The 15,735-nt window shown below is 45.6% G+C and overlaps 1 protein-coding gene across 1 annotated transcript in view; it reads left to right on the plus strand.

Annotated features, from left to right (window-relative positions):
* ROR1 (receptor tyrosine kinase like orphan receptor 1) overlaps positions 1–15,735 on the plus strand; it is a 292,903-nt gene that overhangs the window by 254,056 nt on the left and 23,112 nt on the right. The window contains exon 7 of the mRNA XM_038752669.1: positions 1,159–1,404. Within this exon, the coding sequence (XP_038608597.1) occupies positions 1,159–1,404 (246 nt within the window). The remainder of the gene's footprint in view (positions 1–1,158; positions 1,405–15,735) is intronic.

Here is a 15,735-nt window from a genome sequence, read left to right on the forward strand (position 1 = left end):
ATTAAAACAAGGATCTGGGAGTGTAGCACAGAGGGTCCGGGGCGGGCAGAGGGTGGCTGGAGAGGTCAGGAACTCTGCCCAGGGAGACACTCTAGATTCGTGTGGAGTCAGATGGACTGCTGCGAAATAGCATGTGTGACATCACTCTGTTCTCCCTTGTGCCTATGTGACGTCACACACCCCTATTTGCCCAGTGTCCACGAGGGCATCCATCAATCGTATTTTTTGAGTGCTTACTGTGTGCAGAGCACTGTTCTCAGTGCTTGGGAGAGTACAGCAAAAGCAGTGTGGCTCGGTGGAAAGAGCCCGGGCTTTGGAGTCTGAGGTCGTGGGGTCAAATCCCGGCTCCGCCACTTGTCAGCTGTGTGACTTTGGGCAAGTCACTTAACTTCTCTGGACCTCAGTTACTTCACCTGTAAAATGGGGATTAAGACTGTGAGCCCCCCGTGGGTCACCTTGTAACCTCCCCAGCGCTTAGAACAGTGCTTTGCATATAATAAGTGCTTAATAAATGCCACTGCTATTATTATCATTATTACAGTATAACAGAGTTGGTAGACACATTCCCTGCCCCAGTGAGTTTAAAGTCGAAGCATCAGTATCAGAGAAGCAGCGTGGCTCAGTGGAAAGAGCACGGACTTTGGAGTCAGAGGTCATGGGTTCGAATCCTGGCTCTGCCTCTTGTCAGCTGTGTGACTTTGGGCAAGTCACTTAACTTCTCTGGGCCTCAGGTACCTCATCTGTAACATGGGGATGAAGACTGTGAGCCCCCTGTGGGACAACCTGATCACCTTGTATACCCCCAGCGCTTAGAACAGTGCCTTGCACATAGGAAGCGCTTAATAAATGCCATTATTATTATTATTATTATTATTATCAGCACTTTATAGAGAGGGATCGTGTTTACCAACCAGGGCTACCAGTACCGTTCTACCAGGGCTCTGCACACAGCCAGCACTCAGTAAATACCACCGATGGATTGATTGGCTGCCAATCGTTACCCACTTCATTTCACTCATGCCCGCATTTCAGTAGACCAGAAACTCCTCGAGGACAAGGGACGGTGCCTACTTCCTCCACTGGACTCTCCCAAGCGCTCAGTCCTGTGCCCCGCGCACGGTAAATGCTCAATAAATGGCCTCGATCGATTGATTTCAGATCACAAGTGCTACAACAGCACGGGAGCAGACTACCGAGGCACCGTCAGCGTGACCAAATCGGGCCGCCAGTGTCAGCCGTGGAACTCGCAGTATCCCCACACGCACACGTTCACCGCCGTCCGCTACCCGGAGCTAAACGGCGGACACTCCTATTGCCGCAACCCGGGCAATCAGAAGGAAGCCCCATGGTGCTTCACCCTGGACGAAAATTTCAAGTCCGACCTCTGTGACATCCCCGCGTGCAGTAAGTAACGCGGCCATCTCCCCCTCCCCGCCTTGTTTCTCTGGCCCCCGAGGACACTGGTCTAGACATACCGGCGGCGAGATTGTTACGTTACCGTTGTTGGACTCTCCCAAGTGCTTAGGACAGTGCTTTCCACACAGTAAGCGCTCAATAAATACAATTGAATGAATGAATCGGGCGGATCCTGCTGAACCTAGCCAGAAACGCTTCCCTCAGGCTCCACGAGGGAGTTAGTTCTTTAGTTGTGGTCATCATTTCTTTCAGTTGTATTTATTAAGCGCTTACTGTGTGCAGAGCACTGTGCTAAACGCACAGTCCAGTAGAACAATAGACAGACTCATTCCCTGCCCACAGTGAGATTTAAGTGCGTACTCTGTGCCAAGCGCTATACTAGGTGCTGGGGGAAGGACCTGGTCATCATCATCAATCGTATTTATTGAGTGCTTACTGTGTGCAGAGCACTGTACTAAGCGCTTGGGAAGTCCAAGTTGGCAACATATAGAGACAGTCCCTACCCAATAGTGGGCTCACAGTCTAAAAGGGGGAGACAGAGAACAAAACCAAACATACTGACAAAATAAAATAAATAGAATAGATATGTACAAGTAAAATAAATAAGAAGGTCCTGAAGTGCCTTCTTCACCGGGGCTCCTGGACTAAGATTAGACTGTTGTGGTCAGGGAATGTGTCTGTTACATTGTACTTTCCCAAGCGTTTAGTACAGTGCTCTGCATACAGTAAGCGCTCAGTGAATACGATTGACTGGCTGGCTGGCTGAAACGGAGGGAGAGCATTTCCTCTGCATTTTCCAGAGGAGGAAACTGGCTTAGTGAAGCTTCAGTATGTGTAAGGAAAAACACAGCCTCTAAAACAGGACGTTCCCCTGGCCCGACTGGTGGGCAAGTTGGTAGAAACCCACTGGGGTTTTGGGAAAAGTCAGAAATACGCCGCTTTACAAGGAGTTGGGAGAACCGCCCCCGCTGCCATCAAGACTGTGAGCCCACTGTTAGGTAGGGATTTTCTGTGTTTGTTGCTGAATTGTAATAATAATAATAATAATAATAATGGTATTTGTTAAGCACTTACTATGTGCAAAGCACTGTTCTAAGCACTAGGGAGGTTACAAGGTGATCAGGTTGTCCCACGGGGGGCTCACAGTTTTAATGCCCATTTTACAGATGAGGTAACTGAGGCTCAGAGAAGTGACTTACCCAAAGTCCAACAGCTGAGTTGGCAGAGTCGGGATTTGAACCCATGACCTCTGACTCCAAAGCCCGTGCTCCAAGTGCGTAGTACAGTGCTCTGCACACAGTAAGCGCTCAATAAATACGATTGAATGAATAAATACGAATGAATGAATGAATGAATGAATGAATGAGAAGGCAGGCCAAACCAGAACCTCTCAAACCTATTTCCCCTCAGGTCCACAGACAAGTAGCCAGAGCAGACCAATGGACAGGCTATTCAGTGATTCTTTTTTTTTTTAAATGATATTTGTTAAGCACTTACAATGTGCCAGGCATTGTTCTAAGCTCTGGGGTAGATACAAGCTAATCGGGTTGGACTCAGTCCCTGTCCCACTTGGGGCTCACAATCTTCATCCCCATTTTACAAAGGAGGAAACTGAGGCCCATAGAAATGAAGTGACTTGCCCAAGGTCACACAGCGGACAATTGGAGGAGCAGGGACCAGAACCCCAAGCCCTTCTGACTCCAACTTCTGACTTCTGCCGAAGCAGCGTGGCTTAGTGGAAAGAGCCCGGATTTGGGAGTTAGAGGTCGTGGGTTCTAATTCTGCTTCTCCACTTATGAGCTTTGTGACTTTGGGCAAGTCACTTGACTTCTCTGGACCTCAGTAACTTCATCTGGAAAATGGGGAAGAAAACCGTTAGCTCCGCGTGGGACAACGTGATTACCCTGTATCTACTCCAGCGCTTAGAACAGTGCTCGGCACATAGTAAGCACTTAACAAATACTATTATTATTATTATTATTATTATTATTATCTCTGACTGAAAGAGCCTAGCTTTAATGCTCATTGACCTCTTGGGTTGAAGGTCCGAAGGAGAAAGATTCATTTCAGGCGCTTTGAACAGTGCTCTGAACATATTACATGCTCAGTAAATACCATTGATTGATTGATTGGTTGATTGAAGGATCTTAAAGCCATTGGTAAGTTGAGGTTTAGGATTGGGAGGAAATTTTTCAAATCTCACAACAGGGTTGATTGTGTTCAGAGTGACTGATTTCAAAGAAACCTCTGCCTCGGGGGAGAAAAACTAAAATCGGAGGCCCAACGGAACAGAGCAGAAACCCCAGTTGCACAGGAGAACGTCACGGCACACGCCTTGCACGAAATCCTGACGAATCGTGTTGGCAGATTGAAACCAGAAGGGCTCGAGGAAGCAATTTTCACCCAGATGCAAAGAAATCAGACTCTGGGCCTTAAGCAGGAAGAAATAAGCTATGATTAGATGGTCGCTTACTCCAGTCCTTGTATATATCAAGGATTTATTATCCGTCTTCTGATTGGTTCCGATTCATGAAGTGGCTTTGAGGATGGTAGAATCAGTCGATTGGGAAACATGGTTACACCCTTTGTGTTTTCAGTTGGGCTAAGAAATGTTTTTTTCCAGGAACTGAAATAGTAGATCTGTAGTTGGCACGTTGATCCCAGGCTGTTCTCAAAATATTTCCCTTTTATTTGACTACTTTTTAAATCCCTCTAATTTAATGGGCTATTCTTCTCATAATGCCCAGTACCTGCTGGGAATAAATTAACTCTCCATGTTAGATTTTCTGAAACTGACTCACATGCCTTCTTTTCTTTTTCCAAATTTGCGAGAAATAGTTGAGTTTCTTTGAGGGGGTTAATTGGGCTGTCTATCAAACCCTGTCAAAGCATACTGAGATGGGGTGAAAAGAGGTAGGTACTTTAATTGAAGAAAAGTTTTTTTGTCTTGTGGGGGGGGTCTCATGGTATTTGTTTAGCACTTACTGTACTAAGCGTTGGGAAAGATACAAGCTAATCAGGTTGGCTAAGGTCCCTGTCTCCCTTGGGGCTCACAATCTAAATCCCTGTTTTACAGATGAGGTAACCAGGGCACAAAGGAAGTGAAGTGAGTTATCCAAGGTCACACAGCAGAGTAGTGGCAGAGCCAGGATTAGAACCCAGGCCCTGGGTTCCATTCACTAGGTCACGCTACTTCTATCCAATCTTGTATTGGATAGAAAATATCTGTTCCGATGCTTTTATTATATTCTCCCAAGTGCTTAGTACTCTGCACGCAGTAAGCGTTCTGTAAATGCCATTGAGGATGAATGCAGTATGTACGTATGTCCTCTTATGTGGGCTATTTAATCAACGGTATTTATTGAGTGCTTACTGTGTGCAGGGCACTTGTACTAAGCACCTGAGAGAGTAAAATACAACAGAGGTGGTGGACGCGTTCTCTACCCACAGCGAGCTATGGACTGGGTTGTAGTGGGAGAACAGCACAGTTAGGTAGGAGGGGGTAAGTTGATTGAGTGCTTTAAAGTCAAATGACTTGCCCGAGGCCAAATAGCAGGCCACAGGCTGCCAGTTCAGATTCTTTTGTATCTACCAACCATTGTTTTTGGCATTTTAATCGATTCCATTCTTATTAGTAGTAGTATTATCAGTATTATTTTCCTTCTTCAGGTGATCCTTTAGCTTAGCTCCCAAGTCTGTACTGCTCAGAGAAACACAACTCTCTAAGAGCAGTTTTCTCAAAGCAACGTGGCCCCGTTCCAACCCAAATAAAGTGGAGGTGGGGGGAGAGAAATTAGGTTGAAAAAGAACATTTATACCGTTTTCTCCCTGGCCGACATGAAGACCTAACTCTCAAGTTTAGTCTTCAGCTGTAAATTTATCATGGCTTTTCTACCCAGGGCCTGAGACGTTAGGAGCTTCAAGGCACATCCACCCTTTCTGGAACTTCTGAATTCAGGAGGTGAATTAAGTAGTATTTATTGGGTCCCTAAATGCGTGCAGAGCACTGAACAAAACACCTGGGAGAGGACATAAGACGAAGGCACTTCTCCGCCCGTCAGAATCTTACAATCTATCTGGGGAGACAGTGCATAAAATAATTTAGAAATAGGAAGAAAGCCTCGAATTGTGTGTACTTTGGACTCTCTTTTACCTCCGAGCTCTATGCTGGTTTCTCGGGGACACCAACACCCGGACGTGGCCTGTGTTTGGAATGTGGAACTTCAGGAGGCAGCCAAGTCAGAGCGGGAAACTTGTCTGAGTTGGTTTTTACCCTTTTTGTGGTAATTGTTTAAGCACTTACTACGTGCCAGGCACTGTACTAAGCAGCATGGCATTAGCTTTTAGACTGTGAGCCCACTGTTGGGTAGGGACTGTCTCTATTTGTTGCCAATTTGTACTTCCCAAGCGCTTAGTACAGTGCTCTGCACATAGTAAGCGCTCAATAAATACGATTGATGATGAGGATTAGCGGATAAACAGCAGGCCTGGGTGTCAGTTGGTCGTGGGCTGTAATCCCAGCTCCGCCACGTGTCTGCTGTGTGACCTTGGGTAAGTCACTTCACTTCTGTTTGCCTCAGTTACCTCATATGTAAAGTGGGGATTGGGACTGTGAGCCCCATGTCGGGCAGGGACTGTGTCCAACCCGATTTCCTTGTATCCACCCCAGCACTTAATGATGATGATGATAGCATTTATTAAGCGCTTACTATGTGCAAAGCACTGTTCTAAGCGCTGGGGAGGTTACAAGGTGATCAGGTTGTCCCACAGGGGGTTCACAGTCTTCATCCTCATTTTACAGATGAGGGAACTGAGGCACAGAGAAGTGAAGTTGTCCTACGGGGACTCACAGTTTTAATCCCCATTTTACAGATGAGGTAACAGGCTCAGAGATGTTTAGTGACTTGCCCAAGGTCACACAGCTGACAATTGGCAGAGCCAGGATTTGAACCCATGACCTCTGACTCCAAAGCCCATGTTCTTTCCACTGAGCCACGCTGCTTCTCTAACTGCTTCTCTGGCTGCTTCTTCAGCTATCCATGGGCCTGGGCGTCAAAAGGTCATGGGTTCTAATCCCGGATGCACCACTTGTCTGCCTTATGACCTTGGGCAAGTCACTTCACTTCTCTTTGCCTCAGTTCCCTCATCTGTAAAATGGGGATTAAGACTGTGAGCCCTACGTGGGACAGGGACTGTGTCCGACCCGATTAGCTTGTATCTACCCCAGCTCTTCATCATCATCAATCGTATTTATTGAGCGCTTACTGTGTGCAGAGCACTGTACTAAGCGCTTGGGAAGTACAAATTGGCAACATATAGAGACAGTCCCTACCCAACAGTGGGCTCACAGTCTAAAAGGGAGCTCTTAGAACAATGCCTAGCACATAGTAAGTGCTTAACAGACACCATACTTATTATTATCATTATTATTATTATTACATTCAATGGGGGGGAACAAACATAAAAAACTGTAGAAATAGAGTGATCAGAATAAATCATCCAACATGCATTTGAATGTATATTTCTACGCAGATGCTGAGGTTGCCAATTTGTACTTCCCAAGCGCTTAGTACAGTGCTCTGCACATAGTAAGCGCTCAATAAATACGATTGATGATGATGATGATGAATAAATACGTAAAAGCCACAAGTTTCTACTGGGTTAATACAACTTGGTATACTTTTTATGGTATTTGTTAAGTGCTTACTATATGCCAGGCATTATACTAAGCGCTGGGGTAGATACCAATTTGGACACAATCCACGTCCCACACAGGGCTCACATTCTTAATCCCCATTTTACAGATGAGGTCACTGAGACACAGAGAAGTGAAGTGACCTGCCCAAGGTCACCCAGCAGACAAGTGGTGGAGCTGGAATTAGAACCCAGGTCCTTATGACTCCCAGTTCTGTGCTCTACCCACTAGGCCATGCTGCTTCTCTGTGTTTGGCATATAGTAAGCGCTTAACTAGTTCCTTTATTGTAACCCAGAATTTATTTTAGTGCCTCTTTCCCCCTCTGGTCTGTCAACTCCTTCTGGGCTGGGAATATGTCTACCAACTCTGTTGCCTTGTACTTTCCTAAGTGCTTACTCTGTACAGTGCTCTGCACACAGTTGGAGTCCAGTAAATACCATTGATTGGTTGATAATAATAACAATGATAGCATTTATTAAGCGCTTACTATGTGCAAAGCACCATTCTAAGCGCTGGGGAGGTTACAAGGTGATCAGGTTGTCCCACGGGGGACTCACCGTCTTAATCTTAGAGTCTTAGAGAAGCAGCATGGCTCAGTGGGAAGAGCTTGGTCTTTGGAGTCAGAGGTCATGGGTTCATGGGTTCAAATCCCAGCTCTGCCAATTGTCAGCTGTGCGACTTTGGGCAAGTCACTTAACTTCTCTGTGCCTCAGTGACCTCATCTGTAAAATGGGGATTAAGACTGTGAGCCCCCCGTGGGACAACCTGATCACCTTGTAATCTCTCCAGCGCTTAGAACAGTGCTTTGCACATAGTAAGTGCTTAATAAATGCCATTATTATTTATTTATTATTTAATCCCCATTTTACAGATGAGGTAACTGAGGCCCAGAGAAGATAAGTGACTTGCCCAAAGTCACACAGCTGACAATTAGTGGAGCCAGGATTTGAACCCACGACCTCTGACTCCAAAGCCCGGGCTCTTGCCACTGAGCCACGCTGCTTCTCTAGATAAGCTTGGGCTCTCACTGTGATGTGTGAAACTGTTTTTCTGAGGGTAGGATTTGTTGAGAATCTAATAATAATAATAATAATAATAGCATTTATTAAGCGATTACTATGTGCAAAGCACTGTTCTAAGTGCTGGGGAGGTTACAAGGTGATCAGGTTGTCCCACAGGGGGCTCACAGTCTTCATCCCCATTTTACAGATGAGGTAACTGAGGCACAGAGAAGTGAAGTGACCTGCCCAAAGTCACACAGCTGACAGTTGGCGGAGCTGGGATTTGAACCCACGACCTCTGACTCCAAAGCCCGGGCTCTTTTCACTGCGCCATGCTGCTTCTTTGTGGCAAGCTGTGTTCTATACCAAGTGCTTAGGAGGGTGTACTAGAGATAGATATGATCCCTGCCTTCGAGAAGCTTGAAGTCTAACAGAGAGGAGACAGACACCATAACAATTTACAGGTAGGAGGAAAGAAAAGTAGATATATACATGAGCTAGTGCTTAAGTAATAATAAAAATGATAATAATGATAGTTTATGTTAAGCACTTACTCTGTACAAAGCATTGTTCTAGGTGCTGGGGTAGATACAAGCTAATCAGGTTGGACACAGTCCCTGCCCCACATGGGGCTCGCAGTCCTAATCCCCATTTTACAGATGAGGTAACTGAGGCTCAGAGAAGTTAAGCAACTAGCCCAAGGTCACACAGCATTCAAGTGGCAGAGCAGGGATTAGAACCCAGGGTGTGAGTGTGTAAATATGGCTCAGTGGAAAGAGCACGGGCTTGGAAGTCAGAGGTCATGGGTTCTAATCCTGGTTCTCCCACATGTCTGCTGTGTGACCTTGGGCAAGTCACTTAACTTCTCTGAGCCTCAGTTACCTCATCTGTAAAATGGGGATTAAGACTGTGAGCTCCACATGGGACAACGTGATCACCTGGTATCCCCCCAGCTCTTAGAACAGTGCTTTGCACATATTAAGCACTTAACAAATTCCATCATTCTTCTTATTAGTAGTAGTATTGTTATTATTATTATTAATAATAATCCTCATTTTACAGATGAGGGTACCGAGACACAGAGAACTTAAGCGACTTGCCCAAGGTCACACAGCATTCAAGTGGCAGAGCGGGGATTAGAACCCAGGGTGTGAGTGTGTAAGCATGGCTCAGTGGAAAGAGCACGGGCTTGGGAGTCAGAGGTCATGGGTTCTAATCCCGGTTCTCCCACATGTCTGCTGTGTGACCTTGGACAAGTCACTGAACTTCTCTGAGCCTCAGTTACCTCATCTGTAAAATGGGGATTAAGACTGTGAGCCCCACGTGGGACAACCTGATCACCTGGTATCCCCCCCAGCGCTTAGAACAGGGCTTTGCACATAATAAGCACTTAACAAATGCCATCATTCTTCTTCTTATTATTATTGTTATTATTATTATTAATCCTCATTTTACAGATGAGGGAACTGAGACGCAGAGAAGTTAAGCGACTTGCCCAAGGTCACACAGCATTCAAGTGGCAAAGCGGGGATTATGTGTAAGATACATCCAGAAATGCTGTACTGGAGCCCACCATCCCCTGCACTACATACTGCCCCTGGAAGGAATGCCGGAATAAATGGCAACTCTCCAGAATCTCCAAAACCTTTCTGATATGTGAACACCCAACTCCCGAGTCTTGGTCCCCAGCCTGATTTTCTTCTTTCTCCCTTTCAAGTTCTTGGCTCGGGATAAAGTGCAATAAAGTCATTCGCCCGATGCTAATCCCCAGTGGCCCTGACCTGTCACACAGATCTTACCGATCCCCGAGGCCGGTTCTGCTTTGTCACAAGCCATTTTCCGCGATGTGGGACTGTACAGTTCAGGGCCGCGCAGATGTTTTCCAGATTGTGGGCTCGGCAGTTTTCGACTCACTTTGTCAGCAGCTTTCCCCCGAAGTTCAGAGACGGCCCGCTGCGGGGTAATTTGTCTTCGAGCCATTCTTTCGGACCCAAATCGAACATCACAGCGAGTTTGAAAACCCCTCAGTGGAGTCTGAAGCTTTCTGGAAGAGCGATTCTGTTGGCGGAGAGCTTTTCGAGATGGGCTTGCGCTCATGGGCTTCCAATCCAAACTTCAACACGAAAATTGTTTATGGAAAGTCTTTTCGCTCTCCTTAATCAGCTAGATTCACCTAGGGAATAAATTCCTCTTAGGGAGAAAGCTCTTGGAAACTGCGGGAACCCTCCGCGGGAGTTAGTAAATGACCGCTTCAGGGTGTTACTGATGTGTTTGGGGTCAAAGAGCATCCAAGCGGTTTCCAAACAATAACAATTCAGATTTATCAATCGATTATCACTTGCCAAGTACTGAGGTAGTTACAAGATAGTTCAGACCTAGCCCCTGTTCCACCCAGAACTCCACTGTCTAAATTGTAAGGAGAGAAGGGATCTTAGAGAAGCAGCGTGGCTCCGTGGAAACAGCATGGGCTTTGGAGTCAGAGGTCATGGGTTCAAATCCCGGCCCTGCCAATTGTCAGCTGTGTGACTTTGGGCAAGTCATTTAACTTCTCTGGGCCTCACTTCCCTCATCTGTAAAATGGGGATTAAGACTGTGAGCCCCCTGTGGGACAACCTGATCACCTTGTAACCTCCCCAGCGGTTAGAACAGTGCTTTGCACATAGTAAGCACTTAATAAATGCCATCATTATTTTTATTATTATCATTATTATTAATCTCTGTAGTTCAGTTGAGGAAATTTCCGCTCAAAAAAAGCTTGATGTTGACCCCCCTTCTAGACTGTAAACTCGTTACGGGCAGGAAACATGTCTGCTAATTCTGTTGTACTCTCCTAAGCACTTAGTACAGTGCTCTGCACATAGTAAACACCTCAGTAAATATTTTGATTGATTGATTGACTGACCTTTATGGCCTGAGCTACACTGAGGCCTACCACTTTCAATCAACCAGTCATATTTATTGAGTGCTTACTGTGTGCAGATCACTGTATTGAGCGCTCAGGAGACTACAATATAACAATATAACTGACACGTCAATCAATCAGTGGTATTTATTGAGTGCTTTCCATGTGCAGAGCACTGTACTACACGCTTAGGAGAGTACAGCAGAACAGAGTTAGTAGACACGCTCGCTACCCACAATGAACTTCTAGTCTCTGTCTCCCCCTTCTAGACTGTGAGCCCACTGTTGGGTAGAGACTGTCTCTATATGTTGCCAACTTGTGCTTCCCAAGCGCTTAGTACAGTGCTCTGCACACAGTAAGCGCTCAATAAATACGATTGATTGACTGATTGATTGATAGAGGGAACCCCGTGTGGTTCTGGGGAGAAGAGTTACATGGACCCAAACCCTCAGGAGCTTAAGGGAAATTAGATTCCTCCCACTTCAAACACCTTTTTCCTTTAGCTTCTTCCCACGTTTCCTCAACCATGGCCTAGTGGATAGAGCACCGGCCTGGGAATCAGAAGAACCTGGGTTCTAATCTCGGCTCCGCCACTGATCTGCTGTGTGACGTTGGGCAAGTCACTTCATTTTTCTTTTATTTTTCTTCATTTTTCTTTCATTTCTTCTAGACTGTGAGCCCACTGTTGGGTAGGGACTGTATATGTTGCTAACTTGTACTTCCCAAGCGCTTAGTTCAGTGCTCTGCACACAGTAAGCGCTCAATAAATACGATTGATTGATTTTTCTGGCCCTCACTTTCCTCATCTGTAAAATGGGGGTTAAGACTGTGAGCCCTGTGTGGAACAGGAAATGTGTTCAATCTGATAAACTTGTATCTTCCCCAGTACTTAGTACCGTGCCTGGAACACAGTAAGCGCTTAACAAATACCACAAAAACAAACAAAAAACCTACCCTCATCTCTGATCTAACCCAGAGGGAACGGGCAGAGACAGAAAGAACAGCAAGGGTGAGATTGTTGGAAAGGTTTGGGATGAATATGGCAGCCTTGAAGCATCAGCTTCTAAGCGATGCCCAAGTAAACTTCCCCGGTTTGTCTGGGATCACCAGTGACAATGGACAGAGGAGAACAATGAGAGATGGATGTTCACAGTGACTTGCCCAAGGTCACAGAGCAGGCCACTGCATAGATGAGACTATATCGCGTGTGTGTTCTAACTCCTAGTTTCCTGCTTTTTTTACTCGACCTCGCTAGTTTAATGAATCCAGTTTGCTCTCAGAGAAGAACTTGTACACTGAGATAATCTCTTGGGATCTATAGCTGCTGGAATGTTTCTTTTCAGAATTCATGTTGCTATAGGATAGTGCATTGTCTTTACCCATGAGGGGCTTGAGTGGAAATATAGAAGGTATAGGATCTCCTTCATGCCGAAGAAGGCACATTTTCAAACCTCTTTTTCTTCTGACTTCACGTTCTAAGTATTTTAACCCAGTTGTAAGCCCCAACTCACTGCAAATTATTTTACTGTGAAATCAGACCACTTCACTTCGAGAAGTGATCCTTTAAATCGGTAGCAAATTTTATTCCTGCTTTCTTTCCTTAGAGAAAGCACTGGGACAATGAAATGACAGATTTCCCATTTTCTAGAAAAGGAAACTGACTTCCTAACAAAAGTTGGGAATTTCCATGCAAATGCCCCAGACGAGGGAGACTTCAACAGAAAAGCTAAAAACAGTAAAACCGGCAATCGTGTGAATTTAAAGTAGAATGTCAAAGCTTTGGATAGGACCTACCTTTTCCTCTGTCCAGCTGATTTTCTATTCAGCCCTAGTACATTGTTCTCGCCCAAGAAATGGCTAATGAAACCATGATAATGTCCCTGGTTTGTTGCCCAGTGTTCATTTGTCGGTGCTCCAGAAACGTAAAAAATGCACCTTACTACAATAACTCTCTCCCAGAAATAACAAGTCAGTGACAGGGAGGTGGATGAGTCAGATAGTGCCAAGGCTACGGGTTTATTTTAGATCACCTTGATTAGTTGTGAAGTATATGTTTTTTAGCCTAGGTGAACCAATTAGTTTTAAGATCTTAGAAGTATAAAGTGTACAGGGCCAATATAGTATAGAGTAAACTAATTATAGGCCTTGTCACTCTTCCCTTTTGCCATTTCAAACATTACCACATTGTTCGGTTTGATTATTTCCCTTGGCATGAAGACATTAAGTTCGTTGTGCTCGTTTGCATATCCGCAAAGTAAGCAGGAAGCCCTGAGCCAAGTTTGGCCAAGTTTGAGGGATTTAAGCTTCTTACAGGTTTGTTCTTCAACAGACCAAGATATTTGCTCCTAATTCCTCCCATTTGCAATTAAAAGGAATTTGAAGAATAAATCCCCTGCACCGGTGAGAGAACAGTAGATCCCTTTGTTCCTAAAACAGGTTTAGTCTTCCATTTTCTCTTGGAACACAAAACCGGGGTGGGAGAAATCATTAGCTTTGCATTAGTGATAAATTAGCCCGGTTCCTTTGGCGACTACCTGCTGCACGAGACCCAAATTCAGAATTTGGAATTTCTCTTCCAGGGAATCTAGGTCTTCAGAGTGTGGGATCTGGACTCAGTGAGATCTGGGTAATGTATTTTCCTGAAATATCCCTGCGGCTCTTCCTGGGTCACATCTTAGGCTGGTAACCGACGGCAACAAAGGCAGACACTCCAAGTATCAGACACGCAGTTCCTCTTGAAGAGTTGCTCCATTAGGGTGTAAGCTCCCTGTGGGCAGGGCATCAATCAGTTGGTCAGTCAATCAAGGATATTTACCGTGTGCTGAGCCAAAGTCCTGGGGGAGTACAATGTGACAATGCACCAGGAACTTACAGTGTAGAGGGGGGAGACAGACATTAAAATAAATTAATTATATTTACATAAGTGCTGTGCGACTAAGGGTGGTCTGAATATCAAGTGCAGAGTGGCTCAGTGGAAAGAGCCCGGGCTTTGGAATCAGAGGTCATGGATTCAAATCCCGACTCCCCCACTTGTCAGCTGTGTGACTTTGGGCAAGTTACTTAACTTCTCTGGGCCTCAGTTCCCTCATCTGCAAAATGGGGATGAAGACTGTGAGCCCCACGTGGGACCACCTGATCACCTTGTAACCTCCCCAGAGCTTAGAACAGTGCTTTGCACATAGTCAGCACTTAATAAATGCCACCATCATTATTATTATTAAGTGCTTAAAGGATACAAAGATCCAACTGTGAAGATGACGCAAAAGGGAAAGAGAGTAGAGCAAATGAGAGCTTCGTCGGACTCTCGGAAGAGATGTGATTTTAATAAGGCTTTGAAGGTGGAAAGAGTGGTGGTCTCTCATATATGAAAGGGGAGGGGGTTCCAAGCCAGGAGGAGGATGTGGGTGAGGGTCATAGGCTTACAGTCAAAATAGGAGGGAGAACAGGTATTGAATTCCCATTTTACAGGTGAGGGAACTGAGGTACGGAGAAGTGAAGTGACTCGCCCAAGATCACACAGCAGACGAATGGCAGACCCAGGATTAGAACCCAGGTCCTTCTGACTCCCAAACCCGTGCTGTATGTACTAGGCCTTACTGCTTCTCTTTGTTAAGCGCTTACTATGTGCCAAGCACTGTATTAAGCGCTGTAGTAGATACGACATAGGTCCCACCTGGGGCTCACTGTCTATGTAGGATGGAGCACGGGTTTTGAATCCCCATTTTACAAATGAAGGAACCGAGACCCAGAGAAGTGAGGTGACCTTCTGAAGCTCCCATGTTCCCTGCTCTTTAAGGATTTCATTATAAAGAGAAGCAGCGTGGCTCAGTGGAAAGAGCGTGGGCTTTGGAGTCAGAGGTCATGGGTTCAAATCCCGACTCTGCCAATTGCCAGCTGTGTGACTTTGGGCAAGTCACTTCACTTCTCTGGGCCTCAGTTCCCTCATCTGTAAAATGGGGATGAAGACTGTGAGCCCCCCGTGGGACAACCTGATCACCTTGTAACCTCCCCAGCGCTTAGAACAGTGCTTTGCACATAGTAAGCACTTAACTTGCTATCATTAAAAGGGACAATGAACCAAATCCTTGTTTAAAATGATGATACTTTCTAAACAGAGCCAAAAGGTGTTTATTGTGTGCCTGTTGTGTGCAGAGCACTGCACTAAGTACTTGGGAAGGTGCAGGAGAAATGGATGCAGCAGAACTACCCAAAGATCCATTTCCTAGTGTGAAAGGAGGCTCAAGCTGGGTGCTATAAAGTGCTCAGATCACTTGACTTTTGAGCTACGCGAAACCATTTGGAAAGAACCTTGTGCAGATTTGGCACTAAATCAATTATTTTGAAGACTGCCCAGGATACTCTTGAGACTAGATCCCCCTGAAATGGGAGCGTAAACTTCAGCCTCCATTCTGTGGGTGCGGCTAATAATAATAATAATGGCATTTATTAAGCGCTTACTATGTGCAACGCACAGCTCTAAGCACTGGGGAGGTTACAAGGTGATCAGGTTGTCTCGCGGAGGGCTCACAGTCTTAATCCCCATTTTACAGATGAGGTAACTGAGGCACAGAGAAGTTAAATGACTTGCCCAAAGTCACCCAGGTGACAATTGGCAGAGCCGGGATTTGAACCCGTGACCTCCAAAGCCCGTGCTCTTTTCCACTGAGCCACGCTGCAATTCTGGCGATGAAAACCTGGAAGCCCCAAGATTAAATTGGGA

Source organism: Tachyglossus aculeatus, chromosome 10 (genome assembly GCF_015852505.1).
Source record: "Tachyglossus aculeatus isolate mTacAcu1 chromosome 10, mTacAcu1.pri, whole genome shotgun sequence".
NCBI lineage: Eukaryota > Metazoa > Chordata > Mammalia > Monotremata > Tachyglossidae > Tachyglossus > Tachyglossus aculeatus.